Below are 19,015 nucleotides of genomic sequence, written 5' to 3'. Positions count from 1 at the left end.
GAAAGTCTTCCCACGACCCCTCAAGCTGGCCTGTTTGCCTCTGAAAATTCCTGTTGAATGTTCTGACTGTTGTGTGTGACTCTGCATGTTCACACCCATGTGCAAATAAGTAATGGATCGAAAGCATTAACAAAGTAGAGGTGAATTCCCTCGTCTTTGCATTATCCAAGAAGCTGTGTTCTGTTCCTGCCTCATACTCAGGATGGTAAATCCGCTTACCAGGCTATTTTTACCTTTGGGTTTAGTGTTAAAATAAGTTCTCCTTGCTGCTTATTTTTCTGTTCATCCCCCTGCCTTATCTGGCTCTGGACCTAGCTAATTGGTCCCATTCCAGTAGCTGGAATGTGTGTCATTTGATCCCTGTAGCTGCCCTTACATTTCTCTTTCTCCTGTCTGTAGGTATGGTACGTGTCCCTGGCTCTTTCCAAGGATCTCACCCTCCTGTGGATTAAACAGATCAAAGACGTTCTGTGGTATTGCTGTGAGTTTCTTGAGCAGCTCAAGGTAAAAAATAAAAACAAGACTGTAAATCTGTCCCTCCCACTTGAGGCCTGTAGAATGTATTTTCGGAGTCCTCGTGGTTCCCTCCTAGGTTATACCTTTGTGATGTATCAGTTGGAGTCTAGTAAAGAATTACTGGAGCCCCTGTTCCCAGAGAGAGTGAGTTAGATGCTGTTATCAACTTGAGAGCTTCTTTCATGCACGGCATTTTGAACATTGACCTGCACTTACCACAGTCTTGATGCCAGGGAATCTTGTCTTCCTTTCAGTGCTTTTGATATAGTGGATACTTTGTAGCTGGCATTATTATACTAGTCAGGCCCCTTGTTACAGTGCAGAAACCCAACATGAATGCAGCTGGTAATACATACTAGAGCCAGGGGCCTTCTGGATTTTTCCCTCTCTTTCCCTCTTTCATGTGTGCTCCCTTTTGGAATCACCTTGCCCTCTCCCACTGTAATCATGGCAGCTGGCAGTTCTATCCTCACATCCTGACTGTCTTGACCAAAGACAAAAGGGAGGCTTCCCCCATAGATTCAGAAATCTGGGAGAACTCATAAAGGTCCAGTGGGATCCTGGTCTCAACCCTGAACTGGTCACAGTGGCAAGATGGGTGGGGTACTGCCACCAGCCCTGCATGGTCCAGTGCCCACCCTTGTGTTATGGGAAGGTGGGCAGGGGTGTGAGTGTGCACAAACAGCAGCCATTTCCACTTGCACGCAGGGAGGGAGAAGTTTCAGGGGCAGAGGCTTGGCAAGGACTCTGGTAGTAACTGAGCACTGGAGCAGATGTCCCCAGAGCACCCAGTGATCCATTCCCAGACATCTCTCTCAAGGCACTTGTGAATGGCTCTCTTGGTCTTGACCCAGCATCAAGCATGAATTATAATCATCATTATAGTAATAGCCAATAGTATCAATATATAGTGTTCTCTGTGTGCGAGGCACTGTTCTTAGTGCTTTATATATTCATTAATACATTTATTTCTCACAACAACTAAACGAAGGAAGCAGTGTTACTGTCCCTAGTCAACAGAGGAGGAAGCTGAAGTACAGAGAGGTTAAGAAACTTGCCCAAGATCACACAGCTAGTAAGTGGTAAAGCCAAAAGTCTGAGCCCAGAGTCCTTGTTATGTTCAATTGCATTTATACTCTGTTGCTCCAGTGTACATGCATACATATGTTAAATACTAAATGCATACATGTAGCAGGCCAGCCCTGGTCATCTTGTTTTCTAAGAATTCTCAATTCTCCATTCCCAAGAGCATTTCAATTCTATGGTCAAGCACTAGTGTGCTGAAATCCCTGTTGTTCAACTCCTGTAGTGGTCATTCCTTAAGAGAAAAAGAATAAAGACTTAGAATCCTGACTTGTTTGTTTGCATTCAGAAAAGTTGTAAAACGGTTGCTCTACTGTCTTGGACTGGAGGGCTTGTGTCTTAATCTTACTCTCTTTATTGTTTTTAGCCTGAAATTTTACAAGACTCCAAACTCATCACACTGTACCTCACGATGCTTATCAGCTTTACAGACACTTCAACATGGAAAATTCTCCGGGGAAAAGGTTTGTGGGACTTGCTTCAAAATCTTTCCTAAGTAGTGTTTCCATGGAGAGTTCGGGGACCTTTTCAAGAAGTATTTTTGCCACCACAAGCCTCAGGGAAGGCCCTAGAACCACACACGTGGAGACGTTGCACTATGGCATCTAGGATAAGTTCAGTATCGTGTGCTCAACTCTCTCCCTTCTTGGAATTTACGTTTGAAGGCACAATGCCTCTGAGCTCATTTGTTACAACTCCCACAGCATTTCAGCCTCCAGATCAATAATATTCACTTAAGCCTCGTCATTTCATTTGGAGAATATTCGGCAGCAAATAATTCTATTTTGCCCATAAAATTGCATGGTAAAGCTGCCTTCTTCCTTGAACACTGAACTTGGCCTTACGTGTTTCATACATTCACTTTATTTATCCATTCACCCAGTAGCCTGCTGTGTGCCAGACGCTCTGCAGGCACTGGAGATAGGGGAGAGGTCACTGCCCTCCGGGGGCTTTAGGTGCTGAACTCTGTGTGCCCGCCCTTCCTCACAGCGCCTGAGTCTGGCGGGGTGGGGAGAAGACAGACACTAAAGAGAGGTCGTATATATATGAATATCTGAGTAGGATACGTGGGTATGTAGGTCATGACAACAGTGACAAGGGGTGCTTGGAAGGAAGAGCCCAGGAGAAACGAGAGTGCAGTGGGGAGGGAGGCCTTGCCTTATGTGGGGCTCGGCCTTTCCTGAAGCAGTGACATCTGAGCTGAGAGCTGCAGGGGGAGGTGGAGTTTGCAGAGCACAGAGGTGGGGCAGGACTCTGAAGCAGAGGAAACTGTGTGCCAAGGCTCCAGGCCAGGAAGGAGGGTTCATTTAAGTCATGATCCTGGACTCTGGGGAGGATTTAAAACTCCATACGTTCTGGGCCCTGCCAGGGAGCTTGTATCCCAGTGGGGAGAGGAGGTAATCACCGGGGGTAGAAAGTGCTAGGCCCTCGGAGGGAAGTAGAAAATGTGCTGCAGGAGCTTGGAGGCCGGGGATGATACTTCTGGGAAACCATAGGTCCTGTCACCTAAGAGGTTACGCTTCCACCGGGCCTTGCAGGAGAGAGAATTCCGTAGATGTGGTGTCTCCCTGTCCTCTGGTGCAAGACCCAAGGGGAGCAGGAAGGCAAGCCAGAGGAGCTCTCGTTTCCTTGCAGCCTGGGGCCTGGGGCATGTAAACAGTTAACATTATGGTCAGAGATTTTTTTTCTCAGACTTTTTTCTTTGTTTAGGTGAGAGTCTTCGACCAGCCATGAACCACATTTGTGCAAATATAATGGGCCATCTCAACCAGCATGGATTTTATTCTGTGCTGCAGGTCTGTGACCCCATCCCTAATATGGGAATCACTCTCCATACCTGAACTTGGGTTTTTACCTCCGATTTCGGCATATCTGCTGCCCTCCTCACAGAAGCGCTTTCTGCAGGAAGCGCCCTCTCCTCCCTCCCCAGCCCCGGCTTTGAGACCCTCTCGATTTGTGTGAAGGGAGGACAGTGACGGGGACCCCTTCATTGTGCTACATTTTTGACTCTGAGGATAATCCAGTCATCTGAGACTTAAACTCAGGAAGGAGGCCTCAGGATGTATTTCCTCAGCTTCCTTCTTGATTGGTGTCTGGAATCGTATTTCTAGCTCTGTGTCCTCAAACAGCCTTCCGTCCACACTGCATGTTATCGTGCCAGTTCGTACATCCAGGGAATTGTCAGAAATGTAACATCACTGTTGAAAAGTATTGACACTTTGGAATTCTTGAGTTTGAGAAGTGACATTGATCTAGGCCGTCCTCCCGCCTGGCACTGAGATGGGCTCTTTCCTGGTTGGGTTTCACTTTCTCCTCACGACAACCTGCGAGGTGCTGTGGCAACCAAAGGTGGATTCTCAACAGTTCATCTCAGTGGAAGCGTCTACTTGATGCCATAACTCTGAATTGCTTCTAAAATAATTGATATGTTAAATCTGGTGTTCTTTTTATCGGCTGCTAATTTTTTTAACTATTTATTATTTTTAAAAAGTCAAGTTTAATATTTAAAGTAGAGAGAGAGAATGGTACAGTGAACCTCCATACATACCCATTGCTTTTCTTTCATTTTTTAGAAACATTCCAGTACAGTTTTTTATCTGAAGCACTTACTGTGCATTTTTTACGTGCACATGAATATAAAGTTGGCGTCGCCCCCTGACCAATTACAATGTTCTTTGCAGGTATTGTTAACCCGTGGCCTGGCGAGACCCCGGCCTTGTCTGTCCAAAGGCACTTTAACAGCAGCCTTTTCCCTAGCAATGCGGTAAGTAAGAAACTGCACCTGAGGAGCTGGCATGCTTCTGAAGGCCTGCTTCTCCTGCTTTTCTTCTCTTATTACTTGTGTTAGGTACGGGCTTGCCCACTTTGTTAGAATTTACAGGGAGTGTTGTTCTTAAGAAAATGACACATCTGTGACTGCCCTGTTCATAATCTTCCGGCTGTACCCTTGAATGTTTTTGCATCAGGATTTGAGGGAAGCTATTCAAAATGAATTGCTTTTATTCTGCCAGGGCCCAAGAAACGAACATTTTTCCTTTTGCGCTTTTAATTGATAAAGGAAACCTAAGAGCTGAAAGAGGCCCAGCAAAGGGCAGGGTGAAAGGATTCAGGGAATAGTGTTGCAAACACACGTTTAAGACACTAGAGTTCGGAGGACCAGAGAGGATGTGATATTTATCTTCACTTAGTCAGTTTGGAGATGTAAAGTACTTAAGAAGCTAACTATTTCCTGATAGAAATCATACCAGCAAGTCTGAGAACTGCCAAGTGTAAAGAGCTGTGCTTGTTAATGGGTCCAGAACATACTTAGACTGTTGAAAGGAGCAGTAACTTGGGGAGTTGTTAATAAGATAGCTTGATAATCTGAGATAATCTTCATCCCCAAGGAAATAATAACTTGGGAAAGAAGGAGTGTTGTGTTCAAACCAGCTTGGTAAAGCTGCCTGTCTGCCCCTTCCTGGTAATTCACCGGGCACCTTCCTGCTGAAAGCTCTGACACATCCTCTGGTAGCAAACTCTTTGGGCTTGTTTAACCTGATTTGACCCAAACATATCTGAACATGGAGTACTCTCGCCCAAGTTTTAGATGATGGAACGTGTCTGTTACTATCCTGTGGAATCATTTTCCATGGAACACCAATTTGAAAAATGATGGTCTAGATTATAGGTTGGCAAACTTTTTCTGCAAAAGGCCAGCTAGTAAATATTTTCGGTTCTGTGGGCTACGCAGCTTCTGTCACAACTACTGTGCCACTATAGCCGCCAAGCAGCCATAGACAGTACATACACAAATGAGAACGGCTGTGTGTTCCACTAAAACTTTATTTACAAAAACAGGCAGTGGGCAGTTTTTGACCTGTGGGCCACAGTTTTCCGACCTGATCTAGACTGTGTTTTCTACTAACCATTAGCCACGTGGGGCTGTTTAAATGGAAATTTATTAAAATTAAATAAAATTAAGAATTCAGTTCCTTGGTTTCATTAGCCACATTTCAAGTGCTGAGGGGCCACGTGACTAGTTGAAAACCATATTGACAGCACAAATGTGAAACATTTTCATCATCACCAGAAGTTCTATTGGACAAGGCTGGTCTACACCGTCCAATAGAAATATGATGAGAACCACATTAAATAAGTCAAAAGGGCTTCCGTGGTGGCGCAGTGGTTGAGAGTCCGCCTACCGAGGCAGGGGACACAGGTTCGTGCCCCGGTCTGGGAAGATCCCACGTGCCGTGGAGCGGCTGGGCCCGTGAGCTATGGCCGCTGAGCCTGCGCGTCCAGAGCCTGTGCTTCGCGGCGGGAGAGGCCACAACAGTGAGAGGCTCGCATACTGCAAAAAAAAAAAAAAAAAAGTCAAAAGAAAGGGGAACTTGATCAAACGATATATTTGATATAAACTGCTATATCCAGATTTATCATTTTTGCATGGAATCAATACTTTTAAATTATTTATTTTACTTAAAATTAGATAATTTATTAATTTTTCTTTCCGTGCTGAGTCCTCAAAAAGTGGTGGATATTTTACACTTAAAACATAGGAATTTGGCCTAGCCATATTTTATGTGCTCAGTAGCCCCTGACATGTGGCCAGTGGCTACTGCATTGGACAGCACACCTCTAGAGGCTAGACCTTCATAACAGGAACAGAATACGACCGGTTATGCTATGATTAAAGAAGTAGAACAAATTATCTCGGTAACAGTCATACATTCGTTACATACTTTGAGAGGAGTTACATAGAGATGTATATAATGAGTCATAACACGTTTTCCTAGAATCAGGTTTACTGCAGCTCCCTCTCCTGAGTCACCTGAGCAGCTCATTCCAGCAGCATCACCCACCCTCTCCTCTGTCAGAGACAGCGGAGGATTGACACACAGACGCCTGAGCCCAGGAGCGCAGCAGCATCCTGTAGCTCCCCTGTCTTCCATCTCCCAAGAACACAAGTCGTCTTTCCATCCCAGCATCCTTTCCCTGTCCCACTGTGGCTGCAGTTCACACTGTGATCCACCAAGAGGGTCATCTAGTCATTCCACCACGTTTCTTCTCCTTTGAGAATATAATAGCGTCCATCATTTTAAGCTTTTTCTTTCCATATGTCAGAATCCATTGACTCACTTGTTAAGGCCGGGCTGTTTTAAAGCCTTTTTCTTGCACAGTGCACTTTTTTTCCTCCTCTGAATATTTGTAAGTAATTGAACAGGACCAGGACCTTGTAAAACAAGATATTCAGTGGTTTTGTCATACAATATATAGATACTACTACTAAAAGTCTATGAAGTCATAACTGTTATGTTTAGATGTGATCACCAAGTCCTATAACACAACTAGCTAACATTCATGGGTTGCACGTTGTTTTAAGACTTCTACACACATTAACTGACTCCTCACCACATTCTCTTACCTCCATTTTATAAATGAGGCAGCTAAGGCCCAGAGAGGTTAGGTCACATGCCCTTGGTCACACAGCCGGGAGGGGCAGGGCCTGGAATTAAACCTGGGCCATCTGACTCCAGAGCCCACACTTTTTATCCTTACTCTTTATACTTCATATATTCAACACATTTTTATATTCTAAGATCAATATATATTTCTTAAGTTAATGGCCCATGGGAACCTTCCCAAACTCACCTTGTTCCATTTATTATCTGGATATATATTCAGAATAAATTGCTTAATTGAAGTATGAGTTATTGGTGAGTTATAACCCAGTAAACATACCCATGTAAACACCACCCCACCTGTGAAATAGAACAACAGTAGCAGCACCCCAGAAGCCCCTCTTTTCCTCCTTTCCAATCACTATCACCATCCTCCTCTCCCATGTATATAGTTTCTCATTATGCTTTTTTTTTAAGTTGATTATAGCATGAGGATTCTCTCATGTCAGTAACACTTCAATAAATTGATTTTTCATAGCTGCGTCATAGACTAAAGTATCACTTATTCAACCTTCCCCCAGTGAATGGGCCCATTTTCAGCCTTCAGTCTTCCTAGAAGTCCTGTGAAGCATAATTCCAAGGGATTTGGGGGTGTTGGTAGGGTGGTTCTTTTGTTCCAGGTTCACATTAAACGTGTCTGAGTAAGGTGATATGTCTGTGTCTAGCCCTGTGATTGCTGCACAATTTTCAGACAATCTGATCCGGCCGTTGCTCATTCACATTGTGTCCGTGCCCGCTCTCGTGACTCATCTCAGCACAGTGACCCCCGAGGTGAGTGGGCTCTGAATTCCCCCAATTCCATCTTTGACTTTGTCCTTAAAATAGAAAGTAAAATGTTTTCTCTGTTAATTTCTACCTCGTCTCCTGATGGTTCTCCTAAATCAGTATCTACCGTAGACACACTTGTGTTAGAAGCCCAAAGAAAAGGGGTCTCATCTTTGTTCATTTTCTTCTTGGTGATGGATAACATGTCTGGCAGCTAGGGGGTGATCTGCAGGGATAGAGTTCACACTCTGGTGGGAAGCTCCTTTTATCAGCTTCCGCTTTAACAGTCTGCGATTGTTTGCAGCGCCTCGCTATTTTAGAATCTCATGACATGCTCCGTAAATTCATCACATTTTTAAGAGACGAAGATCGATGCCGTGATGTATGTGAAAGTTTAGAAGGATGCCATACACTTTGTCTCATGGGTAAGTATCTATGGCTGGAATTTTATTGTGTTCTGGGCGTTGGGAAAAGCCCAGGTGTTTTGCTTTCCACCATTCTGGAGGCCACAAGCTGTTTTTAGTAAAAGTTGGAAGTGCTTACAATAAAAGACAGGTAATGAGGTAAACAGTGTAAGTAGACACTTGAAATTGAAAATCACATGGAAAAATACCTCAGCCTGGCAAACTAGCTGAGTGACTGTAAATGAATGTTAAATTTCAGCCCTTAGCTTCCTGGCAGCCAAGGGAAAAATGAAAACGTGTTGAGTTACCTGGATAATTCTCATCTCAAGAGAGAAGAGAGCACAGTTGGGTGGGGCTTAGATCAGAGTAGGGTCTACAATGTCTATTTCACAGTGTTTTCATTGAGATGAGGAAAGGGTTTGGGGATAGAGAAGCATTTGAAACAGCAGAGGTACACAGCTCTCGTTGCCTAATTAGAGGAAATTTATTTTACATAGAAAAAGGTTCTTGGGGCTACATTTTAAGGGAGTTGATGGTAAGAGTCCTCACAGAAAACGTTAAATAAATTCAGTGAACACTGAATGACAGTGGTTTTCCAGGACTTTCAGCTATTCTTCAGAAGGTCATTTCTGTGTTGACCCTTGGTTTTAGAATCTTGGTGTAAGAAAATGTTATACTAACTTAAAAATCTGTGTACCTGACATTCTACACGTTACTTCATATAGTCCTCACGTCAAGAGTGAGGATCATCACTCCAGGCTTGCAGATGAGCAGAGACTCAAGAAGTGGGTTGAGGGTCACCTAGCTCGCCTCTGGCAGAACCAGGATTTGAGGCCAGGTCTGACTGTTTCTAAGCCCTGCACAGCACTGCAGCCCCAGCACTGATGGGTTCTTCTCTACGTGGAATTTCTTCCTGCACGTAGACATGGACGCATGAGCCCCAGGCAGAGAGCAGGGCTGGGAGGTGAGGAAGCGTGTCTGTCCGGGCCTACCTCACTCAGCCTTCTCTCTTCGTAGGCAACCTCCTGCACTTGGGCTCCCTCAGCCCCAGGGTGTTAGAGGAGGAGACAGATGGGTTTGTGAGTTTGCTCACCCAAATGCTCTGCTACTGTCAGAAGTACGTGTCCCAGAAGAAATCCAACCTGACCCACTGGCACCCTGTCCTTGGCTGGTTCTCCCAATCCGTGGACTATGGGTGAGTCCTGGAGGCAGATCACTGTCTTCCTTGTCTCCGCCTGCCTCTCTTCCACCACTTCCCCCTTTCATCGAGATTTTGGGCCAGGCCTGCAAGCCAGCTATGAAGAGGACAACGCGGTAGGCATCAGGAAGCTTTTGTCGACTGGGTGGTAAACAGGATGGAATTAGGATGAAGAACAGATAGAGTGTGTCTGGGAAGTGACTGTGACACGTGGGGCCTGGGGGGAGCAACAGTGCTGCTGGCAGCACAGGAAGTCTGTGTGGAGCGAGAGAGCCAAGAAGGAGGTTGGTGCCTTTTGCATCCAGGCCTCAGCGACAATTTGTGGATCCCACTTCTCTTTTAGCATCTTACTTGCCGTGCTGAGTGGCAGTCCCCAGCTACCCTTCCGTGTGGCCATCCAGCAGGTGGAACTGACGTGCCCGCTCTCCTGCTCTCTCCTAGCCTTAACGAGTCCATGCCCTTGGTCACCAGACAGCTGCAGTTCCTGTGGGGGGTGCCTCTGATCCGGATCTTCTTCAGTGACATCCTGAGCAAGAAGCTGCTGGAGAACCAGGAGCCGGTCCACGCGCCGCCAGCATCCCCACAGAATGTGCTTCCCGTGAAGAGTGAGTGGCTCTCCTTCCCCAAAGTGCAGTGCCTGACTGGCCCTGTGTACCTGCTCTCCTCTGTCATGTGACCTCCAACTTCTCCCCTGAAGATTTTGAGACAGCTTAAATCAAATTCACGTTTAGCAAAACAGTGACTGGAAGTCCTTAGGGATAGTAAACAAGGACTAGGGAAATGTAACTGTGTGAACAAAATCAAGGTTGTGTGGAGAGAACATCCACAGATGATCCATGAGGGCTGCCGTGCTTATCTCTGAACTTCCATTTGGCTCTGAATTTCGAGTGGCCAAAAATGAAAAGGGATTTCTGGACCCTTTATTACTTCTCATTAGTAGGAAGAAGGAGGAAGATATTTCTTAGGGGAAGTAGAGCTTTTCTGAGTTCCTAATTGTGAAATAAATCTCCCCTGTGGAGCTCCTTATACAGGTGGTAGTGGTCACTGACCAGGCTACCTCAGCGGCATCCCTGTTTGCAGGGTCACTAATGGGTTCCTTGGAAAGGTTTCTAATTGCGCACTCTGATAAAAGTAAGGCAATGCTGTTAACACATAATTCAGTGGAGTTACTTGCCTATGGCAGATTGCCAGGTTCAGTGTGGTTTTTCCTCTGCCACCCGGTGTGTCACAAAGCTCCATCTTGTAGCTGTCAGTGAGCACGGGCTCAGTGAAACTTCAGCAGGATATAGATGCGAGGGTGTAAAACGAGAGTGCAACCCCAAACTGATGATGAGTACTTGAGGTTGATGTTCCTACTTCCCTCTGAAAGCACAGAACATTGGGGATTAGCCAGGCCCCCCACTTTTGCTCCTCTTCCCTTAATTCAGTCCTTGGAAGTTTCACCTTTGTGGGTCCTGAAGTTAAGTGGTTACAGTAAAAGAATCCACAGTAAGAATCAAATATGTTTGGCTTGTTCTGACAGATCTTGTGCTGTTCTAAAGAGGTCTTTGTGTTCTGTCTAAAAACCTTTTGTTACTGCTTTTCTGATTTATCTGAAAGAGGTGATCTGAATCAAAGCTGCAGCCTCACTGTCTGGCTCTGGCTGGAAATTAGGAGCTTTACTGAAGTGCTGTTCCCTTTATGGGGTGGAGTTTGGCAGATGGCTGAAGTTCTGCTCACACGTTCCTCCTCCTCTCCACGCCAGCTCTCCTGAAGCGTGCATTTCAGAAGTCGGCGTCAGTTCGGAATATCCTCAGGCCTGTTGGGGGTAAACGTGTTGATTCTGCGGAGGTACAGAAGGTTTGCAACGTCTGCGTCCTCTACCAGACCTCGCTGACGACTCTCACCCAGATCCGGCTGCAGATACTCACAGGTCTGGAGTCCTGAGGCGGTCTCTGCCGTCTCTCACATTTGCCAGACAAGTTTTCTTAGAAGTTGATTCTCTCCTGGCTTCCTTGACTCAGAAAATAAATTCTGAAGAAGGGTGTTTTTGAGCTGTTCTTAGAGCTTGATTCTCTTCAGTTAAATAGCTTAAGGTCATTGCAGTCCTAGCACTTCTAGTTTGTTCCTGTGACCTGGCTTTTATTTTCATTATGAAGTGCAACTTGCTTTTTTAAAAGTTAATAATTTTTTATGAATAGAAAACTAGAAAAGACAAGGAAGCAGAAAAAAGAAAACTTAAACCACTCTTAATCCTACAGTCCATAGATAACCACCTGATCCTGAGTGTGTTACATAAGTATATATTTAGATTGAAATACATAGTTTTATTTTTCCCTTTCCATTAATCACATTATAAGCATTTTATCATGTCAGAATTCTTTAAAAACCTCATTTTTATTGGCTGCATAAGATCTCATTGCATGGATATGCCCGACATTTTCCTTTTTAGCTGAGCAAGGAACAAAGTCCCTGCTGTGAGTAGCACAGGAGTTGTTAGTGTGATGGGTGTTACGAGGACAAAACGTCTGTAAACCTTGAAGCTGTTGACTGCATAAAGGGTTAAGAACTTCTCTGTTACATTTTACATTTTTTAAATCAAATTGCTGCTCCTTCTGTCTTTCACACTTACTCATCTTCAGATATTTATAGAGCACCTATGTGTGCCAGGCGCTGAGGATGCAGAGGGGAATAAGACAGCCAAGGTCTGTGTTCCCAAGAGGATTACACTGTAGTAGTGAGGAGAACAATGATAAGTAAGAGGAAAGTATATTTAATATAATGAAGGACACTGTGACAGTGAAAATAATGAGAGACCTTGTTGACTTGGACTAGGTCAGGGTTTCTCAGCCTTAGCACTGTTGACATTTGGGGCCAGATAATTCTTTGTTGTGGAGGGCATCCTATCCATTGTAGGATGTTTAGCAGTCCCTGACCCTACCCATAAATTCCAGTAGCACCTCTCTCCCACTTCTGACAACTGTACATGTCTCCAAACATTGTCAAATGCCCCCTGGGGTGGGGCGGTGTGCAAAATCATCCCTGGTTGCGAACCACTGGGCTGATGGAGATGGAAGCAGGAGGATTTACAGTCCACTCCAGGAGTGGAGTTTACAGGTCTTACTGGTAGATTGGATTTGGGGGAGTGAGGACTATACGTTTCAGAGATGTTGCCAGATTTCTGGCCCAAGCAACTGTGTGGATGGTGGGGCCATTTGCTGAGCCTAGGGGATGACTAGCTTGGATCGGGGGACAGGAGGTGGAGGGGGCCATCGAGAGTTCTGTTTGGCTGTGATGAGTGTAAGGTACCTGCTGAACCTGCAGCAGAGATGCCAAGCCAGCATACTGTGTACTGTGTGGAGGGTTGAGCAAAGGGGTGGGGTGAAAGGCCTGGGCCTGAGGGCCATTTCCCTAAGGAGAGTGCAGAAGGAGAAGGGGCTCAGATGAGCTGGCACCCCAGCACAGTGGGAGGGTCTGGGAAGCATACTGAGTGAGATGATTTTGAGGTTATAGCCTGTGTCCACCTTTTTAAGATAACCACATTAAGCATCCCCCATTGTCCCAATGAGAGAATCGAAAAACAAGTTTTTGGGCCAATTTGAAAGTATATGATTTTAGGGAATTCCCTGGCGGTACAGTGGTTAGGACTCAGCTCTTTCACTGCCAGGGCCCGGGTTCAGTCCCTGGTTGGGGAACTATGATCCCACAAGCTGCGCTGCGTGGCCAAAAAAAGAAAAGGGGAAAAAAATACATGATTTTAAAAATGAAGATAAGCTAGTCTAAAGTATATGTATAATATTCGTTCTATTAGCTTGGCTATACATAAAACTATACACAAACTAGATTATAGAAAATAGCATACTTGTTTTAAAAATACTGCTGTTTTTCTGCTCTCACAATTTACAAAATGTCTTTGTTCGTGCTCCTCACATACGCATGTTGGTCCTGGAGCTACGTGCTGCTCCTCTGACCCGGCTCTCCAGAGCACGGCATCTTCATTTCTATCTAAGTTGCTCGGGATGTAGCCCTCATTGAATTGGTATATCATTGCTGTAAATGAGTATATTTGTCCTGTAGAAGTATACCTGTGATCTCTGCATTGTAACTTCTTACTCCATTTTTTTCTAATTGAGGTATAGTTGACAGGTAACGTTATCTTAGTTTCAGGTATACAACATGATTTGATATTTGTACACATTGCAAAATGATCAACACAGTAAGGCTAGTTAACATCCATCACCATACATTGTTAAATTTTTTTCTTTTTTTTCTTGTGTTAAAGACTTTTAAGATCTACCCTCTTAGTAACTTACAGAAATGCAGTATATGTTATTAACTATAGTCACCATGCTGTACTTTACATCCCCATGATTTATCTATTTTATAACTTGAAGTTTGTCCTCTTTGATCCCCTTCACCCATTTTTCTAACCTTTCCCCTACCACCAACCCCCTGCCCCAGCAACCATAGGTAGACCAATCTGTTCTCTGTATCTATGAGCTTGGGTTTTTTTTCTTTGTTTTTCAGTTTTTACATATAAGTGAGATTATATGGTATTTGTCTTTCTCTGACTTATTTCAGTTAGTACAATGACCTCAAGGGCCATCCATGTTGTCACAAATGACGAGATACCATTCTCTTTTATGGCTGAATAGTATTCCTGTGTGTGTGTGTGTGTGTGCGCGCGCGCGTGCACGTGCGCACACATGCACACCACATCTTTTTATCGATTTGTCCATTGGTGGACACTTGGGTTGTTTCCTTTATCTTGGCTATTGTAAATAATGCTGCTGTGAACAAGGGGGTACATACATCTTTTCAAATTAGTGTTTTTGTTTTCCTCAGATGAATACCCAGAAATGCAATTGTGGAATCACATGGTAGTTCTATTTTCAGTTTTTTTGAGGAATCTCCATGCTGTTTTCCAGAGTGGTTGCACCAGTTTACATTTCCAGCAACAGTGCACAAGGGTTCCCTTTTCTCCACATCCTCACCAACACTAGTTATTTCTTGTCTTTTTGGTAATAGCCATTCTAACAGGTGTGAGGTGATATATCATTGTGGTTTTGATTTGCATTTCCCAGATGGTTAGTGATGTTGAGCACCTTTACATGTGCCTGTTGGTCATTTGTATGTCTTCTCTGGAAAAATGTATTCCGATCCTCTGACTGTTTTTTAATCAGATTACTTGTTTTTTTGTTGAGTTGCGTGAGGTCTTTATATATTTTGGATATTAACCCCTTATCAGGTATATGATTTGCAAATATTTTCTTCCATTCCATAGGTTGCCTTTTCATTTTGTTGATGGCTTCTTTTGCTTGCAGAAGCTTTTTAGTTTGTTGTAGTCCCACTTGCTTATTTTTACTTTTGTTGATTTTGCTTTCGGAGTCAGATTGAAAAAAATCATTTCCTAGACCTTTGTCAAAGAGCTTACTGCCTGTGATTTCTTTTAGGAGTTTCATGGTTTCAGATCTTACATTCAATTCTTTAATCCATTTTGAGTTTATTTTTATGTATGGTGTAAGGTAGTAGTCCAGTTTCATTCTTTTGCCTGTGGCTGTCCCATTTTCCCAGTACCATTTATTGAAGAGACTGTTCTTTCCCCGTTGTAAATTCTTGCCTCCTTTGTTGTAAATTAATTGACCATATATGTATGGGTTCATTTCCGGGCTCTCTGTTCTGTTCCATTGATCTGTGTGTCTGTTTTTATGCCAGTACCATACTGTTTTGATTACTGTATCTTTGTGTATCTTTGTAATATAGTTTGAAATCAGGGTGCGTGATGCCTCCAGCTTTGTTCTTCTGTCTCCAGATTGCTTTCCATTCAGGATCTTTCTTGGTTCCATACAAATTTTGATTCTATTTCTCTGAAAAATGCCATTGGAATTTTGATAGGGATTGCATTGAATCTATAGATTGCTTTGAGTAGTATGGACATTTTAACAATATTAATTCTTCCAGTCCATGAGCATGAAATATCTTTCCATTTATTTGTGTCTTCTTTGATTTCTTTTATCAGTGTCTTTAATTTAATTTAATTTTATTTTTTATTTACTTATCATTGCATTGGATCTTTATTGCTGCGCACGGGCTTTCTCTAGTTGAGGCAAGTGGGGGCTACTCTTTATTGTGGTGTGCGGGTTTCTCATTGTGGTGGCTTCTGTAGGCACACGGGCTTCAGTAGTTGTGGCACATGGGCTCAGTAGTTGTGGCTTGCGGGCCCTAGAGCGCAGGCTCAGGAGTTGTGGCACATGGGCTTAGTTGCTCCGCGGCGTGTGGGATCTTCCTGGAGCAGGGCTCGAGCCCGTGTCCCCTGCATTGGCAGGCAGATTCTTAACCACTGCCCTACCAGGGAAGTCCCTTATCAGTGTCGTATAGTTTTCAGTGTACAGGTCTTTCAGAACTTGGTTAAATTTATTCTAGATATTTTATTCTTTTTGTTGCAGTTGTAAATGGGATTGCTTTTGTAATTTCTATTTCTGATAGTTCATTTCTGATAGCAACAGATTTTTGTATATGGGTTTTGTATCCTGCAATTCTACTGAATTAATTTATTCTAACAGTTTTTTTAATGAAATCTTTAGGGTTTTCTGTATATAATATCACATCATCTCAAATAGTGAATCTTACTTCTTCCTTTCCAACTGGGATACCTTTTATTTATTTATTTTTTCTTGCCTAGTTCTGGCTAGGACCTCCAGTACCATGTTGAATAAAAGTGGTGAGAGTGGGCCTCCTTGTTTTGTTCCTGACCTTAAAGGAAAAGCTTTCAGCTTTTCACAGTGATATTAGCTGTGGGCTTTTCATATATGGCCTTTATTATGTTGAAGTACATCCCCTCTGTACCCACTTTGTTGAGAGTTTTTTTATCATAAATGGATGTTGAGTTTTGTCAGATGTTTTTTCTGCATATATTGAGATGATAATGTGATTTTTATCTTTCATTTTGTTAATATGATGTATCACATTGATTGATTTGCAGATACTGAACCATCCTTGCATCCCTGGAATAAATCCCCTTTGATCATCATGGTGTATTATCTTTTTAATATCTTGTCAAATTCAGTTTGCTAATATTTTGTTGAGGATTTTTGCATGTATGTTCATCAGGGCCTGTAATTTTCTTTTTTTGTTGTGTCTGTCTGGTTTTGATATCAGGGTAATTCTGGCTTTGTAAAATGGGTTTGGAGGCATTCCCTCCTCTTCAGTTTTTTGGAAGAGTTTGAGAAGGATGGGTATTAATTCTTCTTTGAATGTTTGGTAGAATTTATCATTGAAGTCATCTGGTCCTGGACTTCTATTTGTTGAGAGGTTTTTGATTCAGTTTCCTTACTAGTAATAGGTCTGTTCAGAATTTGTTTCTTCATGATTCAGTCTTAGAAGATTGTATGTTTCTAGGAATTTATCCATTTCTTCTAGGTTGTCCAGTTTTTTGGCATATAATTGTTCATAGTAGTCTCTTAGGATATTTTGTATTTTTTCAATCAGTTGTCTCTTCTTTCATTTCTGATTTTATTTGAGCCTCTTTTTTTTTTTTTTTTTTTTTTTTTTTTGTGAGTCTAGCTAAAGATTTGTCAACTTTATTTCAAAGAACCAGCTCTTAATTTCATTGATCTTTTTGGTTCCCTTTTCAGTCTCTATTTCATTTATTTATCCTCTGATCTTTGTTATTTACTTCTTTCTACTAACTTTGGGCTTCATTTATTCTTTTTCTAGTTCCTTAAGGTAAAAAATTAGATTGTTTGAGATTTTTGTTGTTCTTGAGGTAGGCATGAATCACTATGAACGTCCCTCTTAGAACCACTTTGCTGCATGCCATAAATGTTGAAATGTTTTATTTCCGTTTTCACTTGTCTCAAGGTATTTTTTAAATTTCTCGTTTGATTTCTTACTTGACCTATTGGCTATTTAGTCACCCTGTTGTTTGTTTTTTTTTTTAAACATCTTTATTGGGGTATAATTGCTTTACATTGTTGTGTTAGTTGCTGCTGTATAACAAAGTGAATCAGCTATATGTATACATATATCCCCATATCCCCTCCCTCCTGCGTCTCCCTCCCACCCTCTCTATCCCACCCCTCTAGGTGGTCACAAAGCACTGAGCTGATCTCCCTGTGCTCTGCAGCTGCTTCCCACTACCTGTTTTACATTTGGTAGTGTATATATGTCAGTGCCACTCTCTCACTTTGTCTCAGCTTACCCTTCCCCCTCCCCGTGTCCTCAGGTCCATTCTCTACATCTGCATCTTTATTCCTGTCCTGCCCTGGGTTCTTCAGAACCATTTTTTTTTCTTTAGATTCCATATATATGTGTTAGCATACGGTATTTGTTTTTCTCTTTATGACTTACTTCACTCCGTATGACAGACTCTAGGTGCATCCCCCTCACTACAAATAACTCAATTTCATTTCTTTTTATGGCTGAGTAATATTGCACTGTATATATGTGCCACATATATAAAGAAGAATGGATATCTTCTTTATCCATTCATCTGTCGATGGACATTTAGGTTGCTTCCATGTTCTGGCTATTGTAAATAGTGCTGCAGTGAATATTGTGGTACATGACATTTTTGAATTATGGTTTTCTCAGGGTACATGCCCAGTAGTGGGATTGCTGAGTCATATGGTAGTCCTATTTTTAGTTTTTTAAGTAATTTCCATACTGTTCTCCATAGTGGGTGTATCAATTTACATTCCCACCAACAGTGCAAGAGGGTTCCCTTTTTTCCATGCCCTCTCCACCATTTATTGTTTGTAGATTTTTTGATGATGGCCATTCTGACCGGTGTGAGGTGATACCTCATTGTAGGTTTTTTTTTTTTTTTTTGCAGTACGCGGGCCTCTCATTATTGTGGCCTCTCCCATTGCAGAGCACAGGCTCTGGACGCACAGGCTCAGCAGTCATGGCTCACGGGCCTAGCCGCTCCACGGCATGTGGGATCTTCCCAGACCGGGACACGAATCCGTGTCCCCTGCATCGTCAGGCGGACTCTCAACCACTGTGCCACCAGGGAAGCCCCTCATTGTAGTTTTGATTTGCATTTCTCTAATGATTAGTGATGTTGAGCATCCTTTCATGTGTTTGTTGGCAATCTGTAATCTTCTTTGGAAAAATGTCTGCTTCGGTCTTCTGTGCATTTTTGGATTGGGTTGTTTGTTTTTTTCACATTGAGCTGTGTGAGCTGCTTGTATATTTTGGAGATTAATCCTTTGTCAGTTGCTTCATTTGCAAATATTTTCTCCCATTCTGAGGGTTGTCTTTTCATCTTGTTTATGGTTTCCTTTGCTGTTCAAAAGCTTTTAAGTTTCATTAGGTCCCGTTTGTTTATTTTTGTTTTTATTTCCATTTCTTTGGGAGGTGGGTCAGAAAGGATCTTGCTATGACAATGATTAGTGATGTTGAGCATCCTTTCATGTGTTTGTTGGCAATCTGTAATCTTCTTTGGAAAAATGTCTGCTTCGGTCTTCTGTGCATTTTTGGATTGGGTTGTTTGTTTTTTTCACATTGAGCTGTGTGAGCTGCTTGTATATTTTGGAGATTAATCCTTTGTCAGTTGCTTCATTTGCAAATATTTTCTCCCATTCTGAGGGTTGTCTTTTCATCTTGTTTATGGTTTCCTTTGCTGT

The 19,015-nt window shown here is 42.9% G+C and overlaps 1 protein-coding gene across 1 annotated transcript in view; it reads left to right on the top strand.

Moving 5' to 3' along the window:
- LOC102979908 (ubiquitin-protein ligase E3B) overlaps positions 1-19,015 on the top strand; it is a 36,191-nt gene that overhangs the window by 6,070 nt on the left and 11,106 nt on the right. Inside the window, exons 6-14 of the mRNA XM_028480535.2 lie at positions 400-504; positions 1,967-2,063; positions 3,310-3,395; positions 4,281-4,363; positions 7,706-7,811; positions 8,110-8,230; positions 9,227-9,404; positions 9,849-10,012; positions 11,152-11,319. Of these exons, the coding sequence (XP_028336336.1) occupies positions 400-504; positions 1,967-2,063; positions 3,310-3,395; positions 4,281-4,363; positions 7,706-7,811; positions 8,110-8,230; positions 9,227-9,404; positions 9,849-10,012; positions 11,152-11,319 (1,108 nt within the window). The remainder of the gene's footprint in view (positions 1-399; positions 505-1,966; positions 2,064-3,309; positions 3,396-4,280; positions 4,364-7,705; positions 7,812-8,109; positions 8,231-9,226; positions 9,405-9,848; positions 10,013-11,151; positions 11,320-19,015) is intronic.

Source organism: Physeter macrocephalus, chromosome 19 (genome assembly GCF_002837175.3).
Source record: "Physeter macrocephalus isolate SW-GA chromosome 19, ASM283717v5, whole genome shotgun sequence".
In the NCBI taxonomy this organism is placed as follows: Eukaryota; Metazoa; Chordata; class Mammalia; order Artiodactyla; family Physeteridae; genus Physeter; species Physeter macrocephalus.
This window is presented reverse-complemented; position numbering and strand designations above follow the sequence as displayed.